Source organism: Bacillus rossius, chromosome 3, assembly GCF_032445375.1.
Source record: "Bacillus rossius redtenbacheri isolate Brsri chromosome 3, Brsri_v3, whole genome shotgun sequence".
In the NCBI taxonomy this organism is placed as follows: domain Eukaryota; kingdom Metazoa; phylum Arthropoda; class Insecta; order Phasmatodea; family Bacillidae; genus Bacillus; species Bacillus rossius.
The window spans coordinates 111,850,023-111,865,515 of NC_086332.1; the positions used below are offsets into that span (position 1 = coordinate 111,850,023).

The window sequence follows — 15,493 nt, forward strand, 5'->3', positions numbered from 1 at the left end:
AAATATCAATATATAACAACTATTGCACATACTTATAGAAATGAATTTCTGATATGATACACATTTCTTGTGAAAATTTAATTAAAACTCATAAACATTAAAAAAAACTTTAATATTGCTAACAATTTGTTATAATCATTATTTCCATCACCATTATTAAATTTTATATCTCTCCATCAAAGACAATACGCTCATATGTATAATTTACCCTGGCTACTTTCCAGACAAGCAATTAGGCATTTAATAACCCATTTAATTTTACGATCATGCTTTCTGGTTGTTGAAATCACTTTCATCTATTTTTCCCCTCACTAGATTGATCGACCAGGCTGATGTACAAACTTCATTTAAACACAGGCTGGATGAACGAAGGAATGAAAATGGGCTTAACGTCTCGTAGTTGTTGGGATGGTTAGAGATGGAGAGAGGGTGATGAGATGAGAATGAAGCATACATGGGGGAAACAGGACTCAGAGAACACCCACTGACATGCATTTGCAATACACCTATCCCTCACTTAGCACGACTAATTTGTTCCTAAAAATGCTCGTGTTATTCGAAATCGCGTATTTTGAAGCATTAGTTTCCATAAATAGCAAGGCTGATTTATTTAATGTGTTCCAGAATTGTGTAGGAAAATATACTTTACATAATATAAATGCTTTGAATAACACTCAACTATAAATATGTTACACCATTTATATTTATATACCTCTCATAGCACTTTGTATGACAAATACGACACAGCATAACGGGAGATACGTGGTTATGTACTTTATCGTCAGTAGGCTGGCTGACTTGCCCGCCCGGGCGTGACCTTCAACTCACATTACGTACCTTTCCAAACCATCCTTTACTGACAGTGAAACCGATATTAAGTACTGTCCGGATAGTAACATTTTAATTTTTCAAAAATTAAAGTGCTTATTCACGTATTACCACCTGGTTCACACCAATCCTGACAGGCAAATGATTATTTTTTTAGTTGCAAAATTAATTTAACAACCTTTTCCACGTGAATCATCTATTCATTTCTGTTCCGGTATCTAATGTCAAATATATCCCCGCTAGTACAACCAACAGCATCAGACTTACATAAACTTTTGGTAAGAGTCCTTATTTTGTACGATTGCGCGCACAGTTGACTTGCTTAAAACTAAAGTGCGACCAACATAAGCATTGCCTTCATGACAATCTGCACACCGTAATACTTCTAGTTTTGCCTCAAATACTTGAACACGATGCATTATGAGTGATCAAGCACGTACAGTTACCGGCAGCTGAATGGGCAGACGTTGATTTTGTTTGAGTGAATTCCCTGCCACTGGCTAGACTGAGTTCACGGCCAGGTTTGTGACCAGGCGACAACGGTACGGTACGGCACGGCGGCATACGTGCGGACGTAAAAACATTCGGTCTTCTACACTCAATAGCCGCAATTTAACTTGCCATTGCTGATGTTTGTACAACAGCCGATAGCGAAGTCAGACCTTCGCACGCATCTATTTCCCTCTTGTTTGGCTCTAACTGTATCCCACGGCACATCTGTAATTTACAGAATTTGAGACAGACTTCGTGGCGTCATGCTCGACTTTTTTTTTGCCTGTGGAGATTTCCTGCTAACTGAAATTTACAGATGTGCTATTCAAGACTGGGGCAGTAAAATTCACATCGCGCTAAATGAATCCGCGCAATCTGAAGACGTGCTAAGTGAGGGATAGGTGTAATTCTGAGACTGACTCCACCCTACACAGAACTGGGATCTACCACTTCCACTACCGTGGCCTAGTGATATAGTTTGTATCATCCTTAGTTTGCACCCTGTAGCCAGATTGACACTACACAGCTTGTTAGCATTAAAAATATTATTTTGTATACCATCATTAATTATAATAAGTTTTAATATATGTATATATTATTTAAATTTTACTATTTGTTAATTTTTCTAAGACTACAAATCAGTGTCTGTTAACAGTATCTATTATTCCAGTTGTAGTCACTCTGAAAGAATAATAATTCAAAGCTAAATATCAATGTGAAAATATTTGTAGCAGTCTGTCACTATTAATAACAAGGCATTCCATAAAAGTGTGTGTTATTCGCAAAAGAGCAAACAAATTTTATATTAAATTCTATAAAAAAAATTGTCGACAAAACCAATTTAAATTAATTACGGCTCCTTAAAAAGTAAAAAATAATATTATGAGATAATACTCTTGAAGAAATATAACAGGAAAATGCATTTCAAAAACTCTTATTTAAAATTTTAATTAACAAACTACCATGTTTCAAAAACATTTAAAAAAATTTCCATTTCACTGCAACGTTGTGTCTAAACATTTTGTGATATATTGGTGTATATCTGGCAACACAGCACACCGAAACACAGACAACACTTATGGCAGAAACGGGCACTGGAAAATAAGAGTAAATTCCCATTACAATGCACACTGCTAAGGATGGTGATACCTGATCAAATGCTGGGAATATGTAATCAGCGAACTGTATCTCAGCAATGACAGTGGACCCCATTGCTGCGGCTCCGATGGCGAACCCGGCGATGCCTTGTTCGCACAGCGGCGTGTTGAACACTCGCTCCTTGCCGTACTTCTCACGCAACCCCAGCGAGCAGCGGAACACTCCTCCGAAGCCGACGTCCTCGCCGAACAATACTGCAATGGTGCGGCAACGCAACATCACCGCGGTGAGTGCTCACATCACTCCACACATCGAACAGTCCAAGGACTGTCTTGAATACCAGTACAACACAACATTAACAACATTGCACTGCAAAGCTCTGTGTCTGTATTCTGAAGCCACATTCCACGTGGCTTTGATACCTAACCCCATTTTGTCAACCAATCGATGAAATATTTTCTTACATTGTATTATAAATTATACAAACCACCATCAAGTTAGGTTTCACCTTAAAACGTGTTGGTTACATACAAAAATTAGTGATTACATAAATTTAAGAACCATGTGTTTTTTTATAGATTAAATGTATAATAATTTCTTTCGTTGTAATGATTATATTGTTATAAACAAAAAATTTCATACTTAACATTATCACCATCAGCACTTTAAGCTGAATATGAAACTAATACCTATCTTAAAAAATATTAGGATTTTCTTCCAGGGCCTATGTGGTTTTATTTTATGTTATTTAAAGTTAAAATGATTTGAGGATCAGTGCATACTGGCACATACTATTGAAACACAAATTGAAACTGAAATAGATTTTCAAACCAATTTAAGGTCATGAAAATAAAAAGTATTCTGATATAGCAGTAAGTAGGTTAACTGCATTCTATTTCATTAAGGAATTAAAATGTATGTATTATTGTATGTAAATTCAAAGGGAAAAATCAACACATGCCACCGTAAAGCCTAGTATACTTTCAGTCAACCAACAAAACATTATGTAGGTTTTATTAATACAATAAAACATATTCTTAGCACATCTATTTAATTTTAATGGATATGCATATTTAAAAATTATATATTTTATATATTATATAATTATATATTATATAATATTTAAAAATTATATATTTTATATATTATATAATTATATATTATATATATTAGCATATAAAAATAAGTGTTATGCATATGCATATTTTTAATAGATATACATTTTACAAATATCTCACATTTTACAAATATTTTAGAATGGTGGTCTTGAGCAAGAATACAGTGCATACACAACCTGTAAGCAGTGGCGGATTTACAAATTTTCCAGGTATAGGCTGCAAAGTTTTTGCCGCCCTTGCCTCTACAATTTTCATGTCATAGATTAAGTTCGTTACAATCCCTTTTTGCGCGATTTTTTGTTGGCAAAATCATCGATTATATCGTCGTAAGTAATATTGTTCATTAATTCCGACTCTATGCACAAAAGTGCTAAAGCGTTTAATTTTTCTTGGCTCAAGGTCGATCTCAGATAATTTTTTACCCTTTTTAGACAAGAAAAACTTCTCTCACCCGAACAATTTGTCGCTGGTGTACATAAGGCCATACGAAGGGCTATGTCCAAGTTCGGATAAACGTTCTGCAAACTTTGTTTTCGCAGAAACGAAGATAGACTCTGTAATGATGTAAAATCTGGTTTTACCAGAATGCTTTGCGAAGATATGTGGCTTTGAAAATGTATGCATTCTTGAACCAACTCAGTCTCTAAATCATTAGGATACATTTTTTCTAAGGACAGAGCCTTTTTCGTAAGGGTTGATAATGATAACTCGCTCATTTTGGTCAGAAATGAAAATTTTTCATTGAAATTGTCGTATGCCTCTTCCTTTTTTCTAATTCGGATACGAGTCTATCAATGATGACGAGAAATGTATTAACCCTGAAAGTATCGCTAGTATCACTCGCTGTCATACTCATTTCTTCATCGGGTGTTTCATCAGCAAATTTTTTTCTTTTCAGTTGTCTTTTTCCCAAGTCTTTTGTGTACTGCTTCGACGCACTTAATTCCATTGCCATTTCTTCGAAATACTTGAAGTTTTCTCGTTGCTCTACGAAAAACTTGCGAAGAGATTCATAAAGATCGGCTACAGTAATCAAATCAACGGTAGAAGCCTGGATTTGAACATTTACTTTGTTTATTCTTTCCAAAAAAACATTCCACACAACAACCATTAACGCTGTTTCCAGTTTTTTTTAATTTTGAAAGAATTCCCATTGCTTCATTTCTTGTGACAGGCTTTTCGGTGCAGTCATTCCTGATTGTTTCCAAAGCTTTAATGACTTCGTGCCACGAATCTCTCAAACTTCTGCATGCATCCTCTCTAGCTGACCAACGTGTGAGGTTTACTCTCTTGACTGTTTTGCCTTCTCCGACTTCAGTCATCAATATCTTCCAGCGTTGTGTTGAACTTGAAAAAAAAACGTATATTTCTTGGAGCAACATGAAGAATCGACAAGCTTCTGTGCAAGATTCAGCAGTCGCAGTTGCCACTAAATTTAAAGAATGGGCAGAGCAAGGAACGAAAAAAGCAAACGGTGCTTGACTTTGAATTTTAGCCTGTAAGCCATTGTATATGCCAGACATATTTGCGGCATTGTCATACGATTGTCCACGGCAGTCTTCAATGTTCAAACCCAAGGTTTTTAGTTCCGAAGTAATGGCAGCAAACATTTCTTCAGCTTTATGTCCCACTGAGGGCAAAAACTTGAGGAATCTTTCACAGGGTTCTCCTGTTTCTAAAACATACCGAATCACGAAGGTGAGCTGGTCCACATGTGCTATATCCGGTGTTGAATCGATGATTAAGGAAAAGTATTTCTCCCTTCTTATCTCGTCTCCAATTTGCTTCAAGACTTTATGGCACATCAAAAGTATAAATTCATCACAAACTGTCTTCGATAAGTAACTGGTACTTCCGGATCCTTGATTCCCAAATCGTTCAATATGACTGGCTAAGAAAGGATCAAACTCAGCTAACAGTTCCAGAATCATAAAATAATTTCCGTTGTGTGGATCACCGAACTTTTCACTTTTTCCTCTAAAAGCGAGACCTCTTGAACACAGCCGCTTCACTACAGCAACAACCCTTTTCAGAACATTTCTCCAATAAGTAATTTCTTCATCAATTTGCAAATGCAGTAAATTGTCGATTCGACCATCAATCGCACTTCTAGCTTTCAGACTAAGGATACTGGATTTATGACGCGCAGAGTTTTCATGCTGAGCTACTCGGTGTTCTGCATTTTTCCAGTCAGTAAATCCTTCGTTCTCGAACTGAGTTTTATTCTCCAATGGACCGAATGCTAAACATGGTCCGCAATATACGGAACTCTTACTTTCAGAGTAAACCAGCCAATTTCGATCCTTCACTTCATTGTTTTTCATTTTTCTTTGAAAGATACTCACTGGCAAGAAACGACGTTGATCAGCATATAGTTTTCCACTTTTAGAGAAGTCAGAAGACTTGTTTTGATAAAAGCCGCATCTTGCAATAATTTCCCTTAAAGTATCGTTAATTTCCCATAAAGCTGGATCTTTGTTTTGATCTACAGTTGTTTGCTTTTGGTCATCATTTAACGATTCGGTCTGAGAGGCATCTTCAATTTTGGAGCACTCGTCGTCAAGAACATAATCATCAGTTTTTTCTTTAGTCGATAGTTCAACAGATGACAGTTGGGCAGCAGAATTAAAGTCCGTTTCATCCTTTCCAGATTGCATTGTTGAAGTTCCCGTTTTTTCGACCCAATTTTCATTTTTAAAAAAACTGTCAATTTTTGTGGTTTTTCGTATAATTTGCTCTTGTTCTTCTTTTTTTATTTTGGCCTTCTTTTTGTACTCCGCTCCACTAAGTCGCTTTCTCCCATCACTCATTTTCACAATTTTTTCTTCAGGAACTGAAATGGAAAGGATTAAATTAACAAGTTTATTTTTCGTACACAAGCAGCGATAGGGGAGGGCAGGGTAACGTAGCCAGAGCGAGCAAAGTGGCCATTGGCTGTTACTCAGCTGGAGAGTGATGAAGTTTGGTAGCGAGGATGTGAAACATTTGTAAGAGACGCCATTAGTGTTCTGAGAGCACCCGGTCTGTTTGCAGTGAAAGTTATTTGTTTTATTAAGGTTTTACTGGTTTTACTATTTCTGATGTAACATGTAAGGTAAGTAATAATTACTGTTGATCATTATTAAATACACAGTAATGCCATAATTATTTAATATAGCCTATCCAAATTAGCATGTTTTAAACTTTAATACCACATATTAATAACTGTAGAAGATGTCTATTTTTTTGCTAGTTTTTTTGTAATGGCGTCTCAGAGGGCAAAGTGGCCAGCCACCACCGCATGTTCACTTTGCCCGAACTGTATAAACTTAGCTCTATTTATGTATTACTAAATAATAAAACAAACTATTGAACATTTTACATTTTTTTTTAATCTACACTGTAAATTTCTAACGTGTTTTGCAATGTGTGTGTTGTTTTCGTGTGGGGAACGACCTTACACAAAAATTTGCCAGCAGGAGAGGCTTGGCAGATAAGGTGGCAGTATCTCAAGGACGGCTCATATTTCACAAACAAGTGCAGGTGGCCGGAAATGGTATCCCGTGATTTAGTTTCCTTAAGATAGAAGAAAAATGAAAAAAAAATGTCATATCATTTACCCGATTAATGCGACGGGCAAACAAAAAACAAACATGAGTCGCTCCAATATTTACATTTTAATGGTGTTTTGATTGTACGAAAACTATATTATTGAAGGGTTATTTTATATTTTGGTTTTAATTACAATATACAATTTATGTATCGTTTTATCTTAGGATGGCCACGTTACCCTGCTCACCCCTATCCTTCATTCAGAATTCACATAATAAATAGTTAACGTAAAAACGTATTTTTTTAATGCTATCACGAAAAAATTAAAATTTCTTTGCATGGTTTCCGATGAATTGTTTATTGTGAATTATTATTTCTATTTTTTGATGTTTGCTTCATTGAAAAAGACAAAATGACAAGATAACCATGAGCAATCTTTTAGAATACTATTTATAGTTAATATGAAAATGTTCTTAATTTAACGTGACCATGTTCCAAGCTTCAAAATGAAAAATATTATTGCAGGGCTTTTTCAATAAATTTATTCGTTATCGTTACAGATGCTTTATTATGATGTATTATGATTATAAAAAGTTTTTACTTACCGGTGCTGTGAAAATATTCATACAATGATACAATTCACGAAACACTTCGAAAAATAACAGTCCACACGACACACCTACGTAGAAATATCAATTCGTTATGCAATACACGCGTAAGACAACTGTGGCCCCGACTCCCGAGGTAACAGCTCTAATTGCCGCCCCACCCGCGACATGACGCGGTTCGACCCTTGAGGCGGACTAGGAGAAGGGAGGGGACAGTCTGGCGGAAGGGATAGCGGCGGAGGGAGGGCGGAGAGGCCCTTCTGACCTTGGGTAGTCACATTTTTCCCGGGACCATAGTTGTCTTGGGCGTGTAGTGCCAACCGAGGCCTTGTCCATTAAAATTTGCATTTACTGACTAGCGAACTAGCTGTTTTACTCTGGAATATGGAAGTTTGCTACACGGATTCACGGAACGTACAATGACAAGGGAGAGGGGAAAGTCATTGGCAAAATTTGTTGCAGACTTCTATTTGTAAAACATCAGAAAACAGAAAACCGTCATGCAGAAATATTTTTGATTTCTATGAGGTAGCAAAAAAAAAAATCGGTCCCCAAATTTGCCGCCCCAAAAATCTGCCGCCCTAGGCTCAAGCCTACTCAGCCTACTGGTAAATCCGCCACTGCCTGTAAGGGCCTATATACCAATGGAGAGAATGAGTCATAAGTCTGCACAGAAATGGTGAAAGCAGTGATTAATTTCTTTTTTGTTTTCAGGAAGGTGAACCAATTGAAAAGAGATGCCCTAATGAAAGAACGGACTGACATTATTTTGTTGGCTAGAAGAAGTAGTAACACACAACAATTAGCACATTCTTTCAATGTAGCACACATATCACAGATAACCCATGAGAGAGTGGCAAAAATGATCACGAAATTCAAAAGGACAGGTTCTGTCACCAAGGCAAGCAGATCTGGAAGACTAAAGATGACAACAGATGAAGGTAAATCAACACAGGTAATAATAGCGATGGCCAATCACCACTGCCATTGTGTGTCAACATGAAAGGGAGACACATGGAACACATCTGTTAACTGTAGCATCATATAATACCATTTCTACCAATAAAATAAACATTAATCACTGCTTTCACCATTTGTAAGAAGACTTATGACGACTATGTATAATTTATTCCTTTTTTTCTATCAGTATGCCACTAAGTATAACAGCTACAGCTAAGATTTTATGGTGTTGTAAAAATGCATATTTCGTTATTAAAAAAAGTGGATTTTGTCTTTATCAACACTAAAGATTAAACATGTGTAGTAATAAGTATATATCCAGCACAATAACATTGATCAACTACTATAAAAAATTTTACATAAAACAATACTTTCTCTCTCTCTCTCTCTCTGTCTATATATATATATATATATATATATATATATATATATATATATATATATATATATATATATATATATACACACACACACATACATACACACACACACACACACACACACACACACATATATATATATATATATATAAAATTGAAAAAACTGCAATGATAACATATTCAATATTCTCCCATAATAGTTTTCTTAGTTCATGAGACAGTTCAACATATTTTCAAAATTAAATTTTACTTTTTGTCACTATCATATTATTTCAATATTCAATATATTAAAATGAATAAAAAACTCACATGTTTCTTTGTAGGCCTGTATGTATCAGCTATAGACTGTTTTAAATTTACTTTACTTAAAAAAAAAATAGGAACTAAATAATTTTTTTTAGTAAGTACATAATGGTCTAAACTACAGATTTATGAAATCAATGCTATATTTTAACAGACAAAATGAGGTAATTGAGGTTAATTTCATTGCATTTTTTTGTATTACATGCATTTCGGTGTTATGAAGTGTATTGATTCCATTTCAGTGTTTGGGGGTGTACAGACTTCAATTTCACTGTTGTTTTGGTTTTATCACTCACCATATAATCTTGCCTCTAATAACAGGTACTTGAAAACAACAGATATGATAATGTTTTATTTCCTGGAGTCTTTTTTTCTTTAGAATAATATAAGTGATAAAATGGTTCTATGTAGATGGAGTTAAAATGTCTTTTCACAGAAATCTTGCTGGAAAATGAAAGCTGAAACATCTGCACTTCTAACAAAATGCCATGCAGGGCTGAAGACATTACAGCACCGATACGTACCAAAAGTGGTCCCTGGTTCAGCTTGACAAGTGCTTGAGACTGACCAATGGTGTGCTGCTACAGCCGAAGACACTAATGCAATGCAACAAGTTTGGATTAAAACAGTAAAGTGGTGACCTACTAACTTGCCGAGGGATCCTTCTCTAATGCGATATCCATTGCGTTGTTGATTGCTTGGAACATCGTGAGGCGAGACGTCTCCTCTGAAACACAAGCTTGTTTCATACCAATTGCACTCGGTTAAGCTTCACTGCTGTAATCTTAACTCAAAAACCCTGAAGGGTGCTTGGAACTAGAGTCAAAACAGCCTTCAAACGGTATCCATTCTGTTATGAATAAGATGGCTAGCAGTGTTGTTAATAAAAAAAAAGTTACCAAGAATCATGGAAGTTAAAGTATCTTTTACAGTTTATTTCAAACATGTATTTTTGCTCTTTTATATATATATATATATGTGTGTGTGTGTGCGTGCGCACGTGCGCATGTGTGTGTGTGTATGTATATATATATATACACACACACAGTTTAATGTGCTTACAGAATAGATATGACTTAAAAGATATGGGAAAAAGATTCAAATATTTTGAGTAAAACATTACAAATAACAAGGTTATATTATATAATAATACCGCTAAGAAAATATTGCAGATAAATATCCCATTAAATATAAAAAGAAACACATAAATTTCAGTATTAAATATGTCAATCGGGAAAAATTAAAAATATTAAGTGCACAACAGACTGACAATGTACACTCCCGAAAAGCCAATCGTAGTGTTTATTAAACATTATAAAACCATGCTTACGGCTTACAGATTATGGTAAATACTACGCCCTAAAAACATAAGTTTCTTAAATAAGATGATATACACGGCCAAAATTTTACGAAAATGGCCTGCAGAGTGCAAATACAAAAATTATGACCCAAAACATATGTACTTATAATTTTCTGAGTAGTCCTGATATAATTTTCAAAATAAAATACTTTAATAAAAATATTACAAATGTACATACAAAGGGAGCAACTCTCAGTGTTATAGACGTAGCACCATAAGCTCAGGTAAGAGGTAACAAAACAAGAGCTTACAAAGACGTAAGGAAGGTACCACAAAAATCAATCTGGCACAAAATGGGAAATAAATGCAAATAACAAAAAAAATATGCGTTGAAATGCACGAAAGCCACGACAGCTTAAACAACACGTACTTTAGAACGAAAGTGTAACTCAAGATGTGTACGTAAAGGATGATTTACACTGCATGCAAACCAATTAAGCATCATAAAAAAAAAGTTAAAGGTGTCCTACCAATAGAATAGACCACACGTAGTAATACAGTACTAGATGCATAACTATCAGTAAGACCCGACAGCAATAACCAAGCAAATCTAAACCTGAGCACTGTTTTACATTAAGTTCCAACCTAACAGACGTGCCACTAGCAAGGTAAGGAACCGCACACTACTGGAATCACAAATGCCAATAGACTTCCAAATGTGCCTGTGCTTGGAAAGAATACAAGAATAGACATTGCAAGAGACACGTAAACAAGAAGTGCATAAAGTAGCCAAGGCGAAAGAAAATTAAGTCAAGGGCACAAATACGCATGGCGTGACCAACGGCCAAAACTTAACACATAAATTTGTTTTTAATGCACGGACACGTCTGCCAAGGAACAAACAACCCTTAAACTAGTGAACGAGGTAGTAGGCATCTAAGACAGAGGAATAAGAAGGCTGAGTGAGGCCTCAAGAGCAGGTCTGTTCATGACATAAGGAAACCTTGGCGGTGCATTCACGACGGCTCTAGAGTAAGGAGAATACAGTTTTAGGACAGTTTTAAAGTTTTTTCCTGTAAATGCTGAACATTTTTGTACAAACTGTATCATGGGTGACTTCCTCTGATTGTAAATTTACAAGACGACATAATGATCATTTATACATACAAGCTTTTCTTAGTTGAGATATCCAAGTACTGAAATTACAAAAATGGAACAATTGGTTTCTGTGCATAAGACTTAACATATTAAACTTGATCACCTAGACCAACTGGTAACTGCATCAGTATGATATTCAATTTAGGATTAGGCTAAATGTTTTAAAAAAATTACAAAATAAAAAAATTAAGAATAAGACATGATTTTTTAAAGCGATCATAATTTTGCATATGATAGAAAGTGTTTAGTTACTTGCTTAAAAGAACTGACTAATGTAGTTCAAATGTGAGATTTGAATCAAATCTATATTTTTATTTTCTCTGGAGATGTAACATTTTTTTTTTTTATATTTACAGGAATTACTGGAAATTCATAACTACAGACACCAAAAATTTCAGTTCACAATTAAGATAAACTCTAAACTTGCTTGTTAATAGCTCTAATGATATGTACGAATAGTCAAACTCTTATAGATCCTAATTCAAACTAAAAGTCCTTCCACTAGCATGGTGACTTGTAACAAACAATCACTAGTAAGACAGCTCATAACCTGTGTCTCGTACAAGATAGTGTCTCATACAAGATACAAGCATGTTTACCCACCACCTGTGCTACATTGATTACTTTTCTAAGTTTAGTTTGTTTCAATGATAATGAGTCTTACGGACAATTACAGGTGCTTCCTGATGAAAGCATGGCATACTATGGTTGGTTCAAAGTTTGACATCTAATTTCAGTATACTTCACAAATGAACTGGGGTAAATAGGAACAGGGGTAATTAGGTACACTTGTTATAGCTGTAAAACAAAATGGTGGATAATGTTCATAAAGGTATTGTTTTTTAGGACGACTCTATCCATCTCTATGTTACAAAATGTTACCTATAGTCCTGGTCTGTTTTGTTTTAGAGCCAAAGAGGTTTTAATAATGATATAAAGAAAAATTAAGAATTAAAAGTTGTAGTCCTGAAAGAAGAATATTCATAGCAAGGTGTAATTTGAATACATTCAAAATAATACATATTTTATGAAAAAAATATATCAAAAATAAAATTGCTAATTGAAGATAATTAAACTTGAGTGTTCCTATTTACCCCACAATAGTCATAGCTTGGAGTAATCAGAAACAAAATTTTGGGTTAATTAGGAACACAAAAATGCCTTTTAATTCATGAATAACATGTTTTTTTAGAAACAATTTAATAGCACTATTCATAATCTGATGTGTTTTATGTCTCAGGATAAGTAAATAAAATTTTAAGTATTATGATTAGAAAATTGTTTCAGAATGGCCAGAAATCCAAAGAGAAAAAGACCACAGCCCACTTACATAAAAGAGGAACTGGACCTCGCTGCAGAAAGGGTGATTTCAAAACACATGACATATAGACAAGCATCAAAACATTTTAACATTCCGAAGACAGTGATAGTGCGGCGTTTTGCTCATTATGATGGACCTAAACGTGAACCTGGACGCACACCTGTGTTAAGTGTGGCATAAGAAAATGACCTCGAAGCCCTAATAATTGCCAAATCTCGTATTGGTTACCCTTTTTCAAGAGAGGAAATCAAAGAATTTGTGAACAATTATGTTAAGTCTAATGGTATCGAAGTGTTGTACAGCAAAAATAAGGACTGGAACCCTGGTGATGACTGGCTGCAAACTTCTTGAAGCGTCATCCCAAACTTTCATGGCGGAAACCTGAACAAATGCAATGCAGTCGTAAGGATGCAGAAGAAGATCCATTCGTTGTTTATGATTTCTATGAAAAGCTAGAAAATTTGGTTCGTTCAGAAGGGTTGGAAAATGAACCTTCACTGTTATTCAATTGCGATGAGACAGGTTTCCGATCTGACCCAACCAAAGTTCGAGCAAATTGCTGAAAAGGGATTGAATGCATAAAGAGTGATTAGTGGTTCTGGAAGGGATCAAATTACTGTTTTAACATGTGTATCCGCAGATGGCAACAAATTACCTCCCACCATACTGTTCAAAGGCAACACTACTATTCAGCCTCGATGGACAAGTAATGAAGATTATCCAGGCACATGCTATTCTGTCTCTCCAAATGGCTGGTTGGGGACTTCCAATTTTTTGGAGTGGTTTACATCATCGTTCATTCCATTCGTCAACAAAGTTAGGCATGATCAACAACTTGATAAATCTTGTAAAACTTCCAAGTCATTTAACCCATCGCTTACAACCACTGGACAAGTGCGTTTTCAAATCACTGAAATCGTCATGGGATAAAATGCTTGTGTCTCATGGACTTAAAATGGTGTCTCAGAACAACAAAAACAGACTTACCCGCTCAGCGTTCTCCAAGTTGGTTGGGGATTTATGGAGGAACCACTTATCTGCCAGGATTATTATTAGTGGGTTTGAAACAAGCGGATGCTTTCCTGTGGATAAATTAAGGTATCCTGTAGATTTGTTTAGTAAAGTACGCCTGGAAAGATGGAACACATGTCACAACAATTCCACATGTTGCACTGGAAATTCTCAGACATCACAATATCTGCTGCAACAAGGGTCTTCAACAGAAGAATCTTTTTCCTCAGCACCGCATTCTGTTTGCTCAAGAGTGGACTCTGTTTGTTCAACGCCCCAGCCTACTTGTTCAACACCCCAGTCTGGTTGTTTACTTTCCCAAACTGCTTGCCCAGCAACAGAAATTCTTGCACCTACTTGATCTAACTCAAACACGCCTATGTCCATTATTGACTATGCAATCTCTTAATTCCAACAATCACTGGCAAGCAATTCAAAGGAACCCCCAATGAGCAGGATTAGATTGAAAATGCTGAAATGTGGAAAAATACTTACGAGTGAAGAAGTGATCCAAAGAGAGAGAGAGTAACAAGAAAGAAGAAGAAAAAGACAGTCATTCCAAAAGGAAATAAGTCTGAATCTACCATAAAGACCAGTACACTTAAGCAAGTTAAGCGCAAGAAACGAGCAAGAAACATTAGTCCTTCAACATCTGAAGAAACTGATGCAGATGACCCAGTTCCATTGCCTTTTAAAACCACCAGACAAATGTCTAAACCTCAGTGTAGTAGTGTTTCAGTTGAAGTTGACAAAAGTAGTGATAGTGATTCTCAATCCCTTGATGAAATGTATCAACCTAGACCTACTGCAGATGTTTCAAGAGCTGCGCTCAAGTCAGAGCTTAAGAAAATAGAAGTACAAGATGGATACTATTATGCTGTTGACTATGTCAGTAAATGGTATGTTGGGAGAGTTTTTGAAAACACCAATTCTTCGAGCATGATAAAAATGAAGTTCTTGGAAAAACTAGGAAAACAATTTTGTTGGCCCAACAGAGATGATACAGACACAGTCAGCATGCACTTAATATTTTGTGGACCTATTTCCATAAAAGGAAACAATACATTCATACTTTCTCCAATGCCAGCTGTGATAAACATGACGTCGATCCAAGTGTCTCCCCGGCTCCTTCAGGCCGTTATGCCTCGCCAGCGCCATCTCTTGCGTGTTTAGTGCGATGCAAGTGTAGGTGATGTGCGACATGTAATTTCTTTACAGGATTTGACATCTTATTTTATTGTAAATATATTTTTGTTTTACATTTTTTGTATATATTTTGTTTATATTTTATTGTAATTAATTTTTAAATTGTAGAATTATGTATTCTATAAATTTTTATTTGTTCACCGGGCGCCAAGGCCGTGGCTTCCGCCTGTGACCAATCA

At 35.6% G+C, this 15,493-nt stretch overlaps 1 protein-coding gene across 3 annotated transcripts in view; it reads right to left on the minus strand.

Moving 5' to 3' along the window:
- The window catches only part of LOC134531144 (2-oxoisovalerate dehydrogenase subunit beta, mitochondrial), a 78,725-nt gene that overhangs the window by 48,064 nt on the left and 15,168 nt on the right, over nt 1–15,493 (minus strand). For 2 of the 3 annotated variants that reach the window (XM_063366756.1, XM_063366758.1), the window contains exons 2-3: nt 9,968–10,045; nt 2,470–2,672 (exon numbers count right to left, since the gene is read on the minus strand). In XM_063366756.1, coding sequence (XP_063222826.1) covers nt 2,470–2,672; nt 9,968–10,045 — 281 coding nt within the window. The remainder of the gene's footprint in view (nt 1–2,469; nt 2,673–9,967; nt 10,046–15,493) is intronic. The other variant, XM_063366757.1, reaches the window with a different exon arrangement.